General features: G+C 40.9%; 1 protein-coding gene across 1 annotated transcript in view; it reads right to left on the reverse strand.

The window, feature by feature from the left end:
* TNRC6A (trinucleotide repeat containing adaptor 6A) overlaps positions 1–20,078 on the reverse strand; it is a gene marked incomplete at its 5' end in the record, with an annotated part of 50,242 nt that overhangs the window by 14,201 nt on the left and 15,963 nt on the right. The window contains 2 exon segments of the mRNA XM_084271300.1: positions 778–3,366; positions 12,125–12,460. Of these exon segments, the coding sequence (XP_084127426.1) occupies positions 778–3,366; positions 12,125–12,460 (2,925 nt within the window).

The following is a 20,078-nucleotide window of genomic DNA, read 5'->3' on the forward strand; positions in this document are numbered from 1 at the left end:
GCAGTATGAGTTACTGGCATGTTTTTTAAACAGGATTAAAAAAAAAAACAACCCTATCTAAAGAGACTCAACTATTTTGCCTTTTCTAGATCTATAACATACAACAAAAAACATATTAATACACATTTACATTTTGTATGGAGGTAATTAGTACAACTGTAAGCTGTTCCATTAAAAAAATTACAAAAATACGAGGTTTTTTCTGTAAAAAGTTCATAAACAGAAGTTTCTAAGTTACTAACTTTCTAAGAGCTACTCTTATGCTTAAGCAACTCTTCTTCACACTTAAAAAATCCCAAAATACTTCATGAACATCACGTAAGCTGATCTGCATTAGTATCATTAGTATTCACTGCCCCCAATACTACAAGTAAAGCCACTGGTGATAAAGCCATCACCCTTCATTTGGTCTTGTAGCAGCTCAATGCTTTTTCTGGGGCGCTATTTTGCAACACTGAGTTTTAACTGTTTCAGAATCAAATGAAAAATACTTTAGTTCCTCAGATACTATTTTAAGTATCCTCTGCGTTCCCACACCCCAGAATTCAGGTAAAGTTGCCTAGTCTTTATTGCTGAAACAATTTAAAACTAGAATAGATCTTCCAGTCTCTATATAAATATCAGTGTTGCCATTACTAGCTTCTTACAAATAAAAGCAGCACTGCATTGGCACCTTCCCCAGCTCACTTTGAAACTAAAGTACTATCATAAACCCAAGAATGAAACAGTCATTTTACAGTTAACAGAAACTCAAATTTGTGTAAAACCAAGTCTTACCAGAACCCGAACTGCTCTCCTTGCTAGACATGGCACTTGAAGACAGTAGCTGCTGATGTACCTGTGCTTGCTGGTCTGAACTGCTGCTACTGTTTGGGACATTTTTATTCCACATATTCACATTTTTGTAGTTGTATTTGCTTGGATCACCCCAAGCAGAAGTTCCATCATCAATTTCCATTTTACGGCGTATTGATTCAGGGGATGGCTCCTCCCAGCCAGTGGGTTCTTCCTCCTTTGCTGGTGCTGGCATTGGTCCGCCCAGCCAGCCTGACCCTGGGGGTTTGTTTGTGGCAGATGGTGCTCCCCAAGAGCCAACATCTTGTTTGTTCCATTCTGGAGAATTGATTGGCTTTGATGAATCCCCCCAACCTTGAGACTGATTGGATTTAGGAGGGTCTCCCCAGCCCTGGTTCTGATTAGACTTTGCAGGCTCATCCCATCCTGAAGAGTTATTGGGGTTTGTATTATTACCTCCCCATGTAACAGAATTTGATTTACCCGGCTCATTCCAACCAGATACTGATCTGTCGCTGTCGCTGCCTCCTGAACTGGATTTCTTAGCCTCACCCCAATGGTTACTTCTTGAATTTTCACCCCAGCCATCACCAGCAGAAACTACCCAACCCTGGCTGGCCTTCTGTCCATCTGCCCATCCCTGTTTGATCTTCTGTGTGTCATTCCAAGATGACTTTTCCTCTTTGCCACTTCCCCATGATTGATTGCTCTTGACCATTACTGTAGCAGCAGAATCTTCTTCCCACCCCCCTTGGCTATTTGACCCTTTGGAGTCTCCCCACCTTGTAGCAGACTTTGGATCTCCCCACCCTGATACAGATGAGGTATCATTATTATTAGGGCTAGGTCTATCCACACACCCCCCTGAGCTGGAAGTCTGTGTCACAGAGCCTCCCCAGGCCTCTGTCCCATTGTCAGTTTTTCTTTCACCCCTTGGTGATGTTTCAGTATCCCAGGCAGTGTTCTGTTTGATTGGAGTCTGTCCCCAACCAGAGTTGGAAAGGACACGCGGATCTAAGTCAGTTCTGTTCACAATGCTTTGGAGTAATGCGTGCTGGTCAACTTTCCTTCGTTCTCGGTTCTGTCCTTCCGTAGTTACTCTATCTTCGTGGCATCCAGTGCTCTCCGAACTACCTTCGCTGTCCCCCGTACCTGTTTTGGCCCATGCGCTGTTCTGCTCAGTTATCTGAGAAGCAGCAGAACTCTGGCTGTTAAGGTCATCCTCCTCAGTAGATTTCCATCCATTTGTAAACTTCCTGCTGTTTCCATTCACGCTTTCATTGGAATGCTGATTACTAGGCAGTTTACTCCATTCCCCGTTGGAAATGTTAGTGCCAGTGTTCTGTGCAGGATTGCCCCATCCTCTTCTATTCCCGCCAGCACTTGCAGCACTTCCACTTCCCCATGGCATGTTCTGGGAGTTGACCGTCCCTGCCTCCCATACCCCTCCTCCTTTATTCCCGTTGATTTGAAAGTTAGTGCTGCCAGGCCCGCTAATGCCTGGCTGCATTAGAGTTGCATTCACAGTGTCACCATTAGCTTGGCTGTTTGGGCCTGAACATTTGTCTCCAGAGTAATTAGAACCATAGGCACCCCATGTAGTACCGTAAGATCCACCATTTTTCGTCTCACCATTGCTAAGGTGAGAGATGGAAGTGCCGTTTGTAACTGGAGAGGCCTGAATCTGAGAATGATTCATTGTGCTCACACGCCAGGCCCCATGCCCTGTATTATTAGGCAGTTCGTTAATCTGCACTGAACCAGCAGAGTTTGGTAAACTAGAGGTCATAAAGTTAGTAGTGTTATTTGGTCCATTCATTTCAGTGTTAAGGTTTTGAGGTTGCCCACTGAACGAAACCTTCCTTGTACCATTTACTTCAGAATCACAATTTTCCTGAAGGCTTCCCCAGGAACCATGGGCTGAACCACCCACTTTAGAGTTAATACTCTGACTATTAGCTATCTGACCTATGGTACTGCACTGAATATTTGTGCCAGGATTACCACTCCCTATAGACCCTTTCAGGGCATGTCCATTGTTCTCCAATACAGGCCAGGCACCATGGTTGCCATTTGAATTCAAAGTGCTTGGATTTAACCCTCCATTTGATGAAGAGTTTATGGTGCCCCAAGCATTCATTCTATTGTTGCTACTTTCAGATTTGCTGTCAGGAGCATCCACAGAAACTTGACATGTGCTTATTATGGTACCATGGGATAAACCCCACGGCCCATTAATACTTCCATTGCCCACATTATTGCTGTTGCTACCAACCACAAACTTATTTTGAGAACCATGTCCAATGCCATTTCGAATGCCATCACTTTCACCACCTGTGCTCCCTGAAGCCATTATAACGAGGTTTCTCTCTGACCCAGAGCTAGAGGCAGAGTCAGTGTCCATACATTCTGATGTCAGCTCTGGGTCACTGCCAGTGATTGATGGCCATGCTTCTTTGTCAGAGCCGTCTACAATAACTTTATCCCAGTTTGTGCTGGAGTCACTATTTGAAGAGACTGGTCCCCAGTGAGAATTTTCATAATGGGATCCTAGACCACTGTGGTTCAGATCTAAAGAGAAGGAGGAAAGTCCAAGAGCATTATTATAAATTTAGTAGTATTACTTCATTAAGCAGAAGAGGAAAAAAATTATAAAGATACTAAGCCAAGAATTTGCTTATTTTAACACCACAGTCATTGAGGTTGACAGAGAAAGCTTCCCAGTACAGCTGCCCACAATACTGCCACACGCAAAACCTAGAACACAGCTCACCAGCATGCAAAGCTGCACTCTCACAAGAAGCAAGAAGAAGCACTCCTAAAGCTATAGTTGGTTTTTTTCCCCAGAGAAAAAGGTTTTTAAAAAATACTCTGTATCACCATACCCAAATTATTTTGTAAAGGCACATACTTATTAAAAATTGAAATACTATGTAAATATCAAAGAAATCTAAACACAGTATTAAATTGACCCAGTAGCACCAACTGCAATGTGACAACATCCACACACAGACACACCACCACTAAGAGACATTAAGATTTCTTAAGTACAAGTTAAGGTATTTTCTTCTATACAATTGGACACAAAATCCACAAGACCAATCTAAAATTCTGCTGCTGCAGAAGTACAGATTAAATGCAGCAGCCCAACCAACTCTTCTCATTTGCACTTCTAAAGGAACTACGTTTTCTTTATCAATAAATAAGTTGATCACATCTGGGAATCAAGATGACATATATCCTAATTCACTTACAAACTTTTCATGGTTAAATACACACAGCATGGAGTATCTGCTATGAAAGAAGTGCTATTGGTTTTCATCCTGTATGTCTAAAACCTCAGTGCAGAGACCTCTCCTCCCACCAAAGTGTTAAATCAAAGCACAGACAGGTGCACCAGAAAATGAAACTATGGAAGTGTGAAGCTATGAAAAACAGGAACAAAGTTGGCAACAGAACACAAGTATAAAATATCAGTGAAGTTTTTTACTTGGGGTTTGCCTGAACTGAAAGAATGACCGTATTTGTGTAGGCTCAATTGCTGTATACACAGCAAAGGGTGCTCTGGGCCTGTTAAAACATCAGGTTTTTAAAGAAATAAACTGACAACTTTACTTTGTAATGGCCCTTTTGCCTTTACTTAGAATATTCACAATGTATGTACCTAAAGATAAACATTTCCTAGCTCAGATTAACAGATTTTTACAGCACATGCCTTATGTCTGACTCGGAGAAGGTGCAGTGCAGCTGCTCTGCCTGGATACCTTCACGAAACGGTGCCTGGTCGCATTCTTAGAGCCAAACACAATGAAATGCTGCAATCAGCAAGCCTTATTTTTCTCTAAAGCTGTTTAAAGAGTGTTTAGGGACTTGGCATAGCAATTATGTATAGGCCTCTTGTGTTTCCAAGAAACACATGTTAAAGAGGAAGCTGCCAGTGTCACCATTCTGCTGCAAGGAGCACCAATTCTGCACGCAAATCCCAAACTCTGGTGCCCACACCAGCAAGCTGCACGTACTCCATTAAAAATGTTAGTCAAAAAGGCCACTTCCACAAGATGTTCTGTATTTTGGCAACAGCTCAGCTCTCAAATGCAGGGATCATTCAGCAGGAGCCTGTTCCTAGTGCTCCAACTCAACCGCAACAAGGGTTGACGTGGTTTGCTGTATGTAAGCACAACTGACCGCTCTGAAGGGAAGCACAGTTGATGTAGATTTAAAGAGACTTTATTTCAGTGCTTCCATCTTGCAAAAGGAATTTGAGAATACTGGTGACAAGCAGAAAAAAATCTGCATTTTTAAATCAGAGTAGCAAATTTAAAACACTACATTATTTGAAATTATGATCTTGATGATCTTCAGGAAATGGGAAAGAAAACAAATTGCCATGGACAGTTTACTGAGATGACACTGATGCACAAAAGCTTCTGGTGTAATTTTCATTAATTTTTAATCAATATTATTTATCCTACAGAGAAAAGGAGTCTAGCCAACAACCCTGCCTCCAAGACTACACAGCTAGAGCAGCACAGAGCAGGGATCACCCACTGCTCCTCCACTGCTCAAGGAGGATGGAAACTCGAGACAGTTGAAGCAAGCAGTTAAGCTTGATGTAGGAACTTAAAACATGAGAAACAAGGATGCTGGCACAGCAATTTGGAACACAGAGTAGAGGAAAAAGACCTGCAGCAGGTAGAAATAGAGCTGTGATGGTTAGAAGTGCCTGGCAGCTCCACAGTCTCGTAGAGGGGAACCACAGAGCATCCTTGGAAGAAGGACATTCACCCAGCTGAACATAACCCATTAATGTGTCACTGAAAGAAATACTGTAGTATGTGAGCAACTGTCCAACAAACCCCCAAGATTCCAAATCTCACACTGGTATTTAAAAAAAACCCAAACATTTAACCTGCATATAAAAGGCTAATTAAGAATTGTCTGCACTCTCACAAACGAGAGAATCAACAGAATCAAATGCTGCCTTAACAAAACAAAATCTTGATCATAAACATTATCCCAGTAACACAATCGGCTTTAAAAATAACATGAAAGTATACAGGTGGCAAACAGCCTGAACTGCACGTGGAGAAAGCGATACAGCTTATGACTACAAGCCAGAGTGGAATGGTAAACAAACCTCAATTTGTACAGCAACAGAATACATAAAAGAAAGCTTGTAGTTATTCAAATTCTTTTATACCAATTTAGATATGATCCACAGCTTGTAATGAGCCAATACAAAAACAGCATATAATGATTAATTTCCAGTCATCCAGAATTGTATTCTATTACATACAAAGCTACCTTGACTAGCAATCTTTATCCTGACACAAAAGCCTGTTAGCCAGCACAAGCCACTGTTCTGAAATACCCCTACCTGAATTTCCCCTGCCCACAAGCTTCTGAGATTAAGTACACAAAAAATCAGAGATACCACCTTGTTTATTCAGCACTTTTATCTGGCAGATACCAGAAACTCTCAAAAAGGAAAAGTTACAGTTGACAACACGTGGTGCACAGCATTACCAGCCAATAATCACCTATAGCTCTACTCTTAAGTTTTCTCACCAAAGCTATTTAGAAGCTGCAACTGAATTTCACAGCTTAACCCTGCAAACCTAAGTTTCTTAAAATTTAAAATTTTAAGTTTCTTAAAATTCTTAAAATCTGCTTTTTCATGAATTTGTAATTTAGTAATTTAATGCTTTCTAGCTGTAAGCTAACCCTGCAGGAAGCGTTTGCAGGAAACTGTGTGCATTTTCTGAAGTAGTTTGTTTTCAAGTACCATCATATGGTCTAAAATAAACAGTAGGACTGAAGTGTAAATTAAGAAACACCTTGGTTTCTCCATCTCCTTTTCCAGTTCCAATACATACTGGTATCTGCAGACAGCAAGTACTATACCTTGCCAATTATTGTATCTTCAGTCCTTATAAAAAAAGGCATTTTAGTAAACAAGGTTTTTAGCTCTTAGTAAACAAACTAAAAAGCATCTTTATTATGAAATGGAAAAACAGAAACATAAACTCTGCTTGTTAACATCACATGTCTGTTTCTCTGTGGTATGGGAAATGGTCTTGATAACTGCTTGTGCTTTCTTAAATACTGTAACCCAAGAAGTAGTAGGTGTAGCTGTTTGCCTGTAGCTGCAACAGCTTCCTAAGTGTTAACCCAGGAGAGGAAAGCTGCCAGGACAAGGACTCTGTGTCCCTCTGCACCTAACCCAGCACAACTGGTGGCTTCTAGAAGGGACAATCCTGCACGCTCTGTCTCACAGGATGGGCTCTGGCCCTGACCTGTGCCAGACCAAACACCCCTGCAGCACTGTGGGGAGCCAGCACAGCTTGCTGAGCCACGGGGGAAAGAAAATGAACCCTGGGGTTAGTCTTCACATCACAAGAAGCTGTGCTGACTCACTAAGTGACTAAATTCAACAGAAGGGAAGAGAGGAAAGAGGACAGGAGGATCATCCTTTTGGGAGCAATCTTTAAGGTAAACTAAAAGAAGCAACATGAAACAGTCTCCTAAGTGCTGTGCCCACAGCAGCCCCACAGATACTTGGCATATCCAGGAACAGAACCAGTTCAAACCATCCCACCACAGCACTATCTATGCTAATCCAGAGAGCTTCATACAGCATGTCCCCAACCCCTCACACTGCACATTCACTCCAAAACAGTACTTAAAAATAAATAGCAAGTGTTCTTCACATCATATCCAGTAAACACACACACAGCTCTGGCCCCCCACATACACACTACCCCAGCATAAGCTCAGCATCAAAAACAGAAAGGTGCCCAGACGTGGTTTCCTCCTCAGTGGTATGAAGTGTCTCTGATACAATGCACAGGCTTGCACAGATTATTCAGTTTAATACCAAAGAGGCATTTCTTGATGTAGGTTTAAAGGTAAAAAAAAAAAGACAGTATTTTAAAGCTAAGCTGCCACATATTCAGAACATTTCTGGTATGAATTCTGATGTATTTTAAAAATTAAGAACCAAATGTAGTATGTAATTGCACAGAGAAAATGTACTCGAGTCACTCATTCACACAGCAGATACTACTGAAAAACAGAAGTCAGAGAATAATAATTAAAGAAAAAAAAAATGAAGACAAAGTTGTGTGAAACATGTAATTACAACAAACACACGCAGTAGTGCGAAAAAAGGGAGATTTAAATAGCTAACCTGACTGGTTAGGGGAGTGGCTCACCAAGTCCCGAATGGGAGGCATGCCTACAGAAAAAACAAAAGCAAAAACAAAAAAAAGAGGCAAAAAAGGTACAGAAGTGTTACTTAGGTAAAACTAGCCCTTTGAGAACAGTCCCAACACTACTCATTACTTTTAAAGCATTTCTTAGCACCTCTCTTTCAGGAAAGGTTCCCCCTTAAGAACCATCTCTCAATCTTGCTGACCCTACTTGTGACAGGCGAGTTCTGAAATGCCTCCCACAGCGCTGAGCACACTGCAGGGCAGAGACACTGACAGCAAATCCAGCCTTCTACATGTAGCATTTACATCTAGTTATTAGCAATTGTGCTGTGTTTACTAAATATTTCCAGTACTAGTTAGTTTTTCATACATTTGGCATTTAATTACGCAATTTAACACATTATTAATATAAATACAACTTGTAAAATTAAGGAAGGAAGAACTTCTAGTCCTTGAAACCACAATCCGTTAATTTTTAACTGTGTGAACTCTGAATTTCAGAGGTCAGACCCGAAACTTCGGCAAATTCATATCACTTCTCTGAACAGCAAGCTTTCTCCACCTGAAAGCCATTATTTTGCTACATGATTTAGCAAACAACTAAGCACAGCCCAACTCTGATTTAACCTAAGCATGTGCATAAGAAGCTTTCATTTACCACTCTTACACAACTGCTTCCTCCTAAGTGTCTATGAAATCAAAGTTAATGTCTCAAATTCACAAGGTTTACAGTTGGAGACCATAGCTCTTATATTTAAGGCAATGTTTCCTAAAATAAGTCAACCTCCACCACTACTAACTGCAAATCCCAACTGCTCACTTAATCCCTGACTCCAACAACTGAGAAAAGACCCCTTAGGTGACAGGAAGAACCTGCAGCTCCACCGAGATGCAGGAGGATAAAGCGAGACCCACTCATGTCAAAGGAGGCATCCAGCAAAGTGGACTAAGGCCAGGGCCCTGGTGGTGCTATCTCCTGTTTTGTTCTGTCCCACAGTTGCAAGCAGTTACTGCTGGCAAATATTTTGGTTCACTATATAAATCACTTCATTCTGGAATAATCACCTGGCTGTTCTGATGTGTTACAAAGCAGAGGCAAGCAAACACAGCAGCCAAGACCTTCCTTTCATGTTTACACATGGGAGAAAAAGTCAGTAAAGCAAGTAACTGAATTGGGTGTGGAAATCTTCTGATAAAGAGCTACTTATGTTGATTTCTTAAAATAAGCATCTTAGTACAAGACTCTGTCTGTTTCAGAAGTACTACATGGAATGAGCTTCACTTAGATGTCTTTATTCAAAAGATATGCCAAATATCCTAAAAACAGCAGAAAAAAACCCAACCCACAGGAATATCCCTTTGGAGAAGCTTTACTTCTAAACAAAGCAGGTTAATTTTCAAAACAGAAGATGATTTTCCACACAAATCAGAAGAGATTCTCCCCTGCATTGGTATAAATAGAAAATTTTCCTATACCAAAGATGTAAAAAACTTTGTGTGGCCAGAGCAATTAAAGGAAGACTTTCAACGTAGCAGCACTCATGTTCCTGGCTTTTACAAAGCACCTACCAAGCAGTTATAACCACAGCTGGAACTGGGGAGAGATTCTACCCTGGGGGAATGACAGACAAAACAATAGGAGCCATGATAAATTCTGGCAATTTGGGCTTCGACTTTTCAAGCTACACTTTTTCTTTCAGCCCTCAAACACAGATTGATCCCAATATCCACTAACTAATGCTTATAAAAAAGTCAGGAAATTAACTACCTTCAAAGATATTCCATTAGGGTATAAAATTTGTTAAGCCAACTGGCCTGTACATAGATATTCTTTCAATACAAAGGGATATACAGATATATCCAATTCCATGAGGTTTTTCATTTCAAGAGGTAACAGGGAGAGTTACCATCAGAGGCTAAAAGAGGAACTGGGAAAGGGAGTAAGACTGAGACAGGCAAGTGACAGTATTATTTCCCTTCAGATACAGAGGTGTCAGAAGACATTAAGTCACTTTTTGCATGCTGCTGGACTACAGCCACCCCCACATGACCTCACAGGCAATTCATCAGGTAAGATTTTGAAACCATTAGAGAAATCCAGCACTGAAATTATTTTCTTTTACATTATCACCTTACCTACATATCTCAAAAAACACAACAAAACATCCAAGCCAAACATTATTGCTGGGTATATTAGATGAAAGATCTTTCCAGCCTACAGACACACAGCACCAGGAAATGAGACCCTGGCCTCCCCACCCCACCTGTCCATTCTGACCAGTCTACACACGGGAACACCCTGAGCACAGTGCCTGCTGTAAAGACCTGACAGTGCAGTGACTGACAGGATGCTACAGTGCTACAGACAATACAAACATTTTCTTAAGATGGATCAGAGACTTTGCCAACCTTTCCTTCCCCTATAGGCTCTTGGAACCTTTTTATTACCAGTTAGACAAGAGACATACTATTGAAATAATTAACATACTATTCAAACCATAGAACTACTCCCAGGAAAACACTGGCAGCACTGCACAGGGACACACTGACATCTCCCAGCCTAAAGGGCTGTCTAGCCACACCAGAGGGAAAACAAAAAAGAAATCAAGCAAAACTGTGAAGAAGGCAGCACACAAATGGGAACCCAACTAATTCAGTATTGGGCTGGTGCTCACAAAAAGTGAAAAAGAGGGAAGCTATACTCAAAAAGCCCTCTGGACACAATTAGGTTTAATAGGCTGCATAAAGCGTAATGCTTCTTAGCTAAGTTGACATGTGAATTTCAATTTAAACCACTACTTCCTACTTTACAGTTTGACCAGTAGAGGATATGCTGGAGAAGTTTCATCTTATAAGCAAAAGTACAGGAAAGGTTACTTTAAACTGACTACAGACAGCAACAAAAATATACAGGTGAAATTAAAAAACCCAACTGCTTAATAATCACTTCTTGGAATGGCAAAGAGTTCTATGAGTATGTTACAAAAATAATACTGTAAAGTAATATCGGAAACATTCCTCAAGGGGCACATGGATAAACTGCTTCCAATGTTTTGATGGTTTACTTTCATTTTAAATACTGCTTCCTCAAGGTTCAGTAGTCAGATGAGCTCAAAATTTAACTAAGACTTGAGATATCCAGGCTATTTCCAGAAATCTCTTTTTATAACTGAATGGGCTAGGAGTCACATCCTTTGCAGTGTATGAAATGCTGAAACACTGGGAATTCATTAAAGTTTCAGAAGAAACTACCTGTGGGATAGTGCACATCACTGCTATGTGCACATTAAAAAGTATAAAAACCAGAAAGTATTTGTCCAACATACTGTTAGTATGCATTAATACCAAACCCCACTAATACCAAATTTCCCAGCCCAAAACAGATCGCCCTTATTGTCCCCAAAGATGGGAACAACATTCTAGTATATTCTCTGAATGGCAAGTTACACACATGTAACAGATTTATTACTCTTAAAAGGGTATTTGAAGAGAATGCATAACAATCCAAAGCAATAAAGGATAACTATACTTAAATACTGATAGCAATAAAGGTAAAGGTTGATCCATTTTGTAACACAACCTAGCTTAAGGTAGATGAACAAAGAAAAACTCTGATCTAACAACAAAAAGCATTTTTGATTTTTAAAGTTGTACCCTATCTACATCCCTAGATATCAAAAGTAAGAAAGTCTTGAGATGCTGTTCAGAGCACTCTGGGAACTGTCTGAAAGACTCTCCCCTAGGAGATCTGTGCATCAGAACTGGATGCAGAAAAGATGCTTTGTACCATGACCACGCATGGATCAATTAGTAGGATAAAGACTGGAAATTCAGAACACAGCAGTGGTCAGATGGGCTTCAACATCTGTTCAAAACAGACATGCCTACTGTAGACCACAGGCAACCACGAGCAGCTAAGAGGCCTTCAGTTTCAGTATGAAACCTGCACAAAGATGGCTGGAACCATCCTGTAATAAGCTACAAAACAGGAAAATATCTTATCATGCTACAGCTTACATTTAAAGTTTAAATAATATTAACTCAAGTATTTCACTGATAATTGAATTTAAACTATTTGATTTTAGTTAAAGGAAAACAAGGTACCTGCCCCTCACCTGGCTGTTTTTTGCTGCTGTTCGGCACTTCTCCGTTGGTCACTGGCTGTTTATTTGTGACAGTGCTGCCTCCTGACTGGCCGTTTAATACTTTAGGAGTAGATCCCAGGTTTGCAGCTATAACTGGTAACTGCTGACCTCGTTTCAGAAGCTGTTTCTGTTCCTGGTGTCGAAATCGCGGTGGTACTTCACGAGGAGGGTATCGAGGCAAGGTCTGCTGCTGCTGACTGTTGGCTGTGGCCCGCTTGGCATTATTATTAGTGCTGGTTACTGTGGAAGTGCCGTTAGAGGTGACAGGCTGAGGCTGGCTTACACTTGTCTTTGTTTGTTCTGGCACTACCCCCACCCCCAAAAAAAAGAAAGTTGGACAAAGTTATTCATAGGAAAAGCAACTTCAGAAATTGAAGACTAAGGCAGTATTTTTAGATGTGCTTATATATTACGTAATGGCAGCATTTTTTCTGATTCAAGTTGCAACTCATTCCCCATTAAAAGCTCTATTATCCCATAATCACACAGCTTTAATAAGCACAGATCTGGAAGCAGAAATATGCCTTCCTATCACTCCCAACAAAGTTATTTCAGCTCAAAGTATGCTAACTAACAAGCTCTCTATAGCAAATAAGCACTAAGCCAGTTTATTCCAGCACTTAAACTTATTTAAAAAAAGCACTTAAGAGAAAAATCTTACTCAAATGGGAGAAAAACGTCATGGTCTTGCACAAAAAGAACAAGAGAGGAACAGGACATGCAGAACATATTGTTAAGACTTGTCTGCTTTAGCAAACCTACCATCCAATGGGAAATACATTAATACCCTTAAGTCAATTTGTTGCCAGCAGGAAAAGCTAACAGCAGAGGTAGCCCCCAAACACAGCTTGGCAGGACTGTGCAGGCATCAATAAAACACCAAATGGGCAACTGCAGCTCCAAATTATCTTCCAGTCTTGACAGCACAACGACTTCAAGGCAAGCTGAAGGTCAAATAATTTGCAGAAGTCAACTGTGGTTGAACACACTAAACTCAGATGCTGAATAAAGGGAAAACCACAACATCTGTGACATCTCCACCCCAACCAGTACAAAAGCAAAGGCAGTAAACATGGGAGTGTTTGGGTAACTGGTTAGTGAACCAGGCTCAACAGACAGAAGGGAAAACTGGATGCTACTGGGTTCCCTGGTGTTGCTGCCATTCATCTCAACCACTCCAAGAGGCACACAGTAGTTCCAATCCCTTACAGGACTGATATACCAAAGTACTTTTCAAATTTCTTGGATGAGATATCCATAAAGCATGTTTACATTGGATGAGATATCCATAAAGCATGTCTACATTTGTTTGATCCTGACCTCCCCTCCACAGGGACCTACTGATGTGGTCAAATCACCATCTCGACTCAGAGCTCCACAAAATGAAACTGGCTGGTTTAGAAGTTACTGACCGAAGAAAGAGCTTCATCTGTGTGGCACTCCTGCTGGTAACAGCAAGGGCACAGCTCAGTAATGCCAACTCCTCTGGTGACAAACTTAAACAGGTTCCTACTGGCTACAGGTCACTCCATCCCCAGCAGCACAACCCCCATGGGCCTGCACAGCCAACAGCAGGGAAAAGCCACCCAGGTTAAGAACTCATCCCCACACTATTTCCGTTGAGATCCGATGAGAGAAGGGTTCAGGACACAACTAACTGCTCCAACAGCACTAAGGTGGTGGCAGGCTATGTAAGAGGACAGACCCTGTGTGCTAGGAAAGGGGGAAACTGAGGCAGGTGCTGCTGCTAGAGACCAGTGCGAGCTCTCACTCTGCACTGGTGGGTGAGGAGATGCCCCATGACAGATCAGGTTTCAGTCACTCTGAGGCTGCATTTATTTTTAAGAAGTTTTGTACACTGGCAGCATCTAAACCTATACAACTCCTGGCTTAAGAGCAGCATCCTTAAAACATTTCCCTGCTGTGTTCCACTTAATTTCCTGGCATGACAGCAGCAGGAATATTGTTACTATATGACTGAAAAATGATGTTTTCTGGGGCTCTTAGATTTTCTTTATGTTATTTAAAGACCATTCTATCATTTGCTTTCAGGAACAGATACCTGTAACACAGCATGAAAACAAAAGAAAACAAACTCCTTGAACTTTTGTTTAAAGAATCAGTTTGAATACAATGTTACTTATGGCTACATTTCTTAAAAGTTCTACTGTAATATGCATGCTTTGAAAGGGCAAACATGAAGGGGCCACCTAAGAATCAGCAGCTGAGTGGAATGGAATATTATATTTAGGCTATATTTAATGGAATATTATATTTAGGCTACTAAGAAAAGTAGAAAAGAAGAATTTTCACAGGTGGCCAGACAGGGACCTTTGACAGAAGTCTCAAGGGGAAGAGGAGTGCCCAGCTTCAGCTGCTCCCCACCACACTCACTCCACAGCCCCACCACTTCCCTGCTCTGACACAGCAGTGACCCAGCTCTCTCTATTTCACAGCTGACTGGAAAACGACAGAATTAAGGAGAGGAATGCCCAAGACATAAGTCAATTTATCCTACAGAGCATGGAGAATAGTAGGTATTCAAAAGCTATTAGATAAACAGGCAAGTTGATAACAGTCACCAACACCGTATCAGATTCCATCAATTTAAGTTATCTGCATTTAAAAAAATAGGTAAAAGCAGATTCCTTGCACAGTGTTTTGATAATGCATATAAATGACAAAAACTGAATTTCAGAAATAGGAAACAAATCTTAGATCTATGTACCACTTTTCAAATTTCCTGGTTTAGAAATAATTAAAATAACTGAAAATAACTAAGCCTGGGGGGGTGGGTGGAGGGAAGCTATTTTAGCAAATAGCTAAGAATTTGTCAGTCATTTAATGCACAAGCACTCAGCACATTCCCGTGGTCTAGGTACTGCAAGTGGCTTGGGAGGGGTGGGAAGAGATAAAAACGTCACATATCCCGCTCATAACTACTGCTCCAATCTTAACATGTTGATCAATCAATATCCTGCTTGCTGCAACTGATTCCTGCCAAGTACTTTTTACAGTTTAAAGCACAGTTCACCCTACATCCTTCAGCCTTCTGCACACTGTATTTAAGCTGTGGTTTTTTTAATTGCCAGCTTTAGAGAAAAGTATCTCACAGAGATTGTTAATCCGACATACAACAGTCCTAACATGGCCAATGGAACAGATTCAGCTTCCCTACACTATTACTGCTGTTCAGATACAATTGCTCCTCACAGATAAAGTAAAATCATTTCTATATGACATTCCACAAGAGGTGCAGTAGCATGTTTAGGGCAGCACTGCAACGCAGCCACATTAATTGCTGTGCAAATTACCGCTACTCCAAGACAAAGTGCAAATTACCTGCAATCTGCTGGATTCTGTTATCGAATCACTTTCAGCTATAAAAGAGTGCAACTAATAAACAAGCTGCTTTCTGCCAAGCCAGCCCCTAAACTCTGACATCAACAAAACTTCACAGTTTAAGAAAATTCTCTCTCATATATTTTATGCATTCAATTCCTTAGCAAATACAGTGATTCTTTCTACTACAACCAGCAAACTAAACAGAAATCTTAGCAGATAATAGGGTTATATAAAGGCTATACAGCATTTACACTCATATACACATTTCAAACTGAAATTAAGCAGAAGTGCAACAAAATTATCTTCCCTTTGCTTTCCTAAGCACCACAGCTTAAGTTTCAAGCTAAACAATTTACCCTGCCCAACATTTTCTGTTCCACAACTTCTCAGAAGACTAAAAAAAAAAAATACATTTATATTCCAACATGGCTACTATAAATTCCAACACCCCTTAATCGCTACCTTAATATTTTCATTTGTGATAAACAAATTGCCTGTTTAATAAAAGTTTGTTCTGCATGCCGGCGTTTCATTTGAATCATGTTAAGGCAGAAAAACACTATTAACAGACTCACAGTCTAGCCCAGATAACTAGGTGACTAATAACAGCAAGTTTACAGAAATGAGTATTAAAACCGACAGATTTTCATAAAGAACAAACCTGCTGAAAACCCACAAATCAGGGGATGGTGGAGTTAACAGTTTACAGAGAGATTCCAAAGAAAGACGCTTCCAACTTGTGTTGCTTTCCCACTCCGCAGATTTCATTAGAAAATGGAGGAGAAGCATGGTGTCATTTTACTGCTCCAGGAGTGCTGGCTGCCAACTCCTCCTGGAGTAGGGGCCCAGTGACTTAAACTCCCCCTCCAATAAAAAAAAAAAAGGCAGCTGTTTGAATAACTTTAATGCAGATGGAAAACAGTTTCTCACTCGCACAAAATCAGCGTACACAGAGCAACTCGCCTCCTAAACCACACAAAGAACAGCACCAAGCTGTCATTTAAATGTTTCTTCTCGCTGCTGCTGAGGGCTGACCTCTTAAAAACGTATTGTAATGCTCTCTGCCTGCATGTCATGCCCCAAAGAGTTGTCAGTGCTGGAATGCTGAAGGGCAAACAGAGGAAGTCTGGCTTTCAAGCTGACACACGTAAGATGTAGTGCTAGAATTTTCGTGGTGGAAAAATGGCCGCAGCTGTAAGCTCAGCTAGCTGATCTGGAAAATATCTAACTGGTTGCCAATTCATTAACCCCTGAAGAGCCGCACGAAGGTAAAGCTGTACGCCATTCCTACGGGTAATTTTAACAGCCAGTGTTTCTTACTCTGCTCAGTTTTGCTACTCACTCGCAGGATTTAAAAGCGAACGTAGCAGGCTTTTCCAATCAGGAAAGGCATCATTAGGTAAGTGAAAAAAAGAACAAACCAACCAAAACCCCAACAAACCCCAGACGAGTTAAATGTGTGTCCAGGCAGTTTTGCTTCCAGAGAACAAAAATGAATAAGAAGTTTCCAAGGTGGGAAATATGAGTCAAAGATTTCAATTCCACACCCAGCTATTTTTAAAAGCACTTTCCGTTTCAGTGGTTGGTTCAAAGTTTATTCTGTTCTGCAATAAAAGTAGTACTTCATGCCTCTGCCTTCTACGAAGCAGGGGAACTCAGAACTGAAGACTGACAGATGTTTTCAGCTCCAGCTTGTACTGTTTCGCAAAGCACAAAAGCATTCAGAACAACTAACCACAACACTGGCAAAAACATCAACATTACCGCTCAGATTTTATAACTGGCTTGGCTGGGGTATTGTGCACACGCACTAAAGCGTGTGCAGGAAGGTATTTCATCTCCTAACAAAGTCTCCCCCGCAAAGCACGCCACAATTACTGAAGTGAGCGTATGCTACACAGCTCAAACACTCCTCTGAAGCAGCACTTACATTAGTGCTTGGCTTCTCATTAGCTGCTCGTGGCCACAGTGCAGTTTGCAAAGTCCTGTTTTAGGAGGAATTCTGGAAAAACCGATCTGTGTTTTCAGTAGTGCTCACACTAAACACAGCAAAAATTCCTATTTTGCCAAGCTAGAAGGAATACCCCAACAACTGAGAGTTCTACAGTATTCACAATAAAAAAGGACTTTCAAATGATACTTTTTCCCCCCTAAAATACCTGGTACAAGAGCACTCAGAGGGCACTTATCGATGTAGGAATTTGTTATGCTAGCTGCTGCAGAAGCCTTCCACTTCACACCTAAATAATACACTCATCTCTAGCTCCTGTGAACTTCCTGTTCCCTCTTCTAATAAAACCAGATGCATAAAACTAGACAGGTTAGGACATCTGAAATCCACAAGAATGACATACGTGCATTTTTAATGGTACTACTACAGTATAGTAATGCTACGTGTACCAGAGACATTTATATTAGCAGTATCTTCATTACTGCCATTCACAATCCTGAATAGGAATAAAAGAAATCAGCACTAGTAACTTCACTGGAAGGCAGCCGTGTAATTTTACATCCACACTGGTAGCTACTTTAGCTGGTGCAGTAACATTTACCCTTGCTAAAACAGTGTTTTGGAATCATCCAGACTATGCTTGAAAACAAGAAAAAACCATCCCTACCAACCCCCAGCATTTAACCAGCTACTTTTTTGAAAGAAGGAACATAATTCTGAATTATTTAGAGATCCAATACTCTGGTATTTTATCTTCAGCTCATGCACAGAATCAATTATTTAAGACATTAACGCGATGGAAACTTGGAAACTAATGAAACATTAATTTGCATCCTGAATACAAGTAGGCAAAACTGTTGAAACAATGAAAGAGCTGCATGCAACGCAAGCAACGGATTTTGTTCCTACAGAAACTGCTGAAAAAAGTTGCATATCTGGATCCCACAAGGTCTGTTCTTCTTCAGGACTGCCAGATTGTGTTTCTTTGACAATTCCAAATTCCTGCTAAACTTCCTGAAATACCTTTTTAATAATAATGTAAGACGAGGGTTAGAACTTAATACTTCCATCAGTAAACATTAGGTCTCCAAGGAGAATAAGAGGGGGGGGAAATTAAAGGGGAAAAAAGTATAAAAGGGAAATATTTACTTTGTCCTTCAAAAGAAAGGCATTTTATTTCAATTTGAAGATTACCATCAGGTAGCCAGCCTACTGAGCAGAGTTATTGCCCTCCCATCTTCATGCTATTTTTAGCCATCTGCTTCTGCACCCTCGGCCCTGATGTGACGCATGGATGCCAGTGCAGCTTAAGTACATAGGTCAAACGTTCATTCAAAATGGAACGTTATTATTTACAGCAAAGTATTTTATCATTTTCCTTCTTCTCTTTTCAGCTATAGTTTATTACTTCAGAGTAAAACCAAACCACTTTCACAATTCTTTAAATCTGGTTGGTATATTGTCTTAGAAGCCTTATGGCAGGAGAAAACAAATGCTTTGCACGTACTTCAAGTGCAATTCCATGCTTGAAAAAGGGTGCTTTAAAAAAAAAGTGACAAAACCTTATTAATTATAATACTCTTCCATAGCACTTCTATTAAGTAGCTGGTTCTGTACCTCAAAGCAACTATTTTCGGTGACCAGAGTCACCAAAGGCTGGGAGGCCCAGGACCCACAGTCAGTCGGATGAAAAGCACAGGGTGGTTGCACGTACAAAGCACAACCTTCCACTCCCAACATCGGCTACCACAGCAGTGTGCTCACACTCCAGCAGCCACCATGCCCTCTCTGGCAGCTACACCAAAGCAAAACCATCAGCTTGCTCTAAGGAGCTCATGCAGGAGAACTCCAAAACACAGAACAAGCTGCTCTCCTTCCCTCTGCAGAGCATTGTCATACCCTGAAAACCTACTGGTCCTACTCCATCTACTTTTTTTTTTTCTTTCATTTAAGCACAGAGAGTAAAGTACACATTGCACTTAAATAAACTAGACATAAACGTGTCTCCTGATACCTGGTAATTGGTACTGCAGCCCTCAGCAGGCAAATCAGCACGGTTTTTACATGGAGAACCTGCCTCCCCCATCTCAGCCACACGTGAACTAGCACGCTTCTTCAAACACACACCTCGGGAACAGACACTTTCATTTGTTTCTCTGCCCCTTCTCAAGCACAGTATGTCCTCTCCCAACAGCACTTCAAACACGTTCTGATTTCTCCAACAGTAATTGCATCTCCACTAAGCAGGGCTTCCGAGCTCCTGTTTCAACCACTGCTCAAGTATTAAATCAAACCCCATGATCTCAGAAAACAGGGATTCAGCAAACACTCCACATGATCACTTAGGCAATTATTATCCACTTCCAACTAGCAGGTTATAAGCCAGAATTAAAAAGAAAGTGAAAAGAATATTTTTCTCTACTTTACAGAGCTGGCTGGAATGGAGATCTGTATGAAACCCACAAACATTCAGAGTAACCGTGGTGTTCCCAGCCTGCCTCTGAACATGGAAATTACACCTTTTGGGTACTGTCAGCTTGACTACTCTGTCAGGATGAGCTCTCCACATGCAATAGTCATAGCTAGACATATCAATTTATCAGCATTCCCAACCCTGGTCACACTTAT

Source organism: Gallinula chloropus (assembly GCF_964237585.1).
Source record: "Gallinula chloropus genome assembly, chromosome: 15".
In the NCBI taxonomy this organism is placed as follows: domain Eukaryota; kingdom Metazoa; phylum Chordata; class Aves; order Gruiformes; family Rallidae; genus Gallinula; species Gallinula chloropus.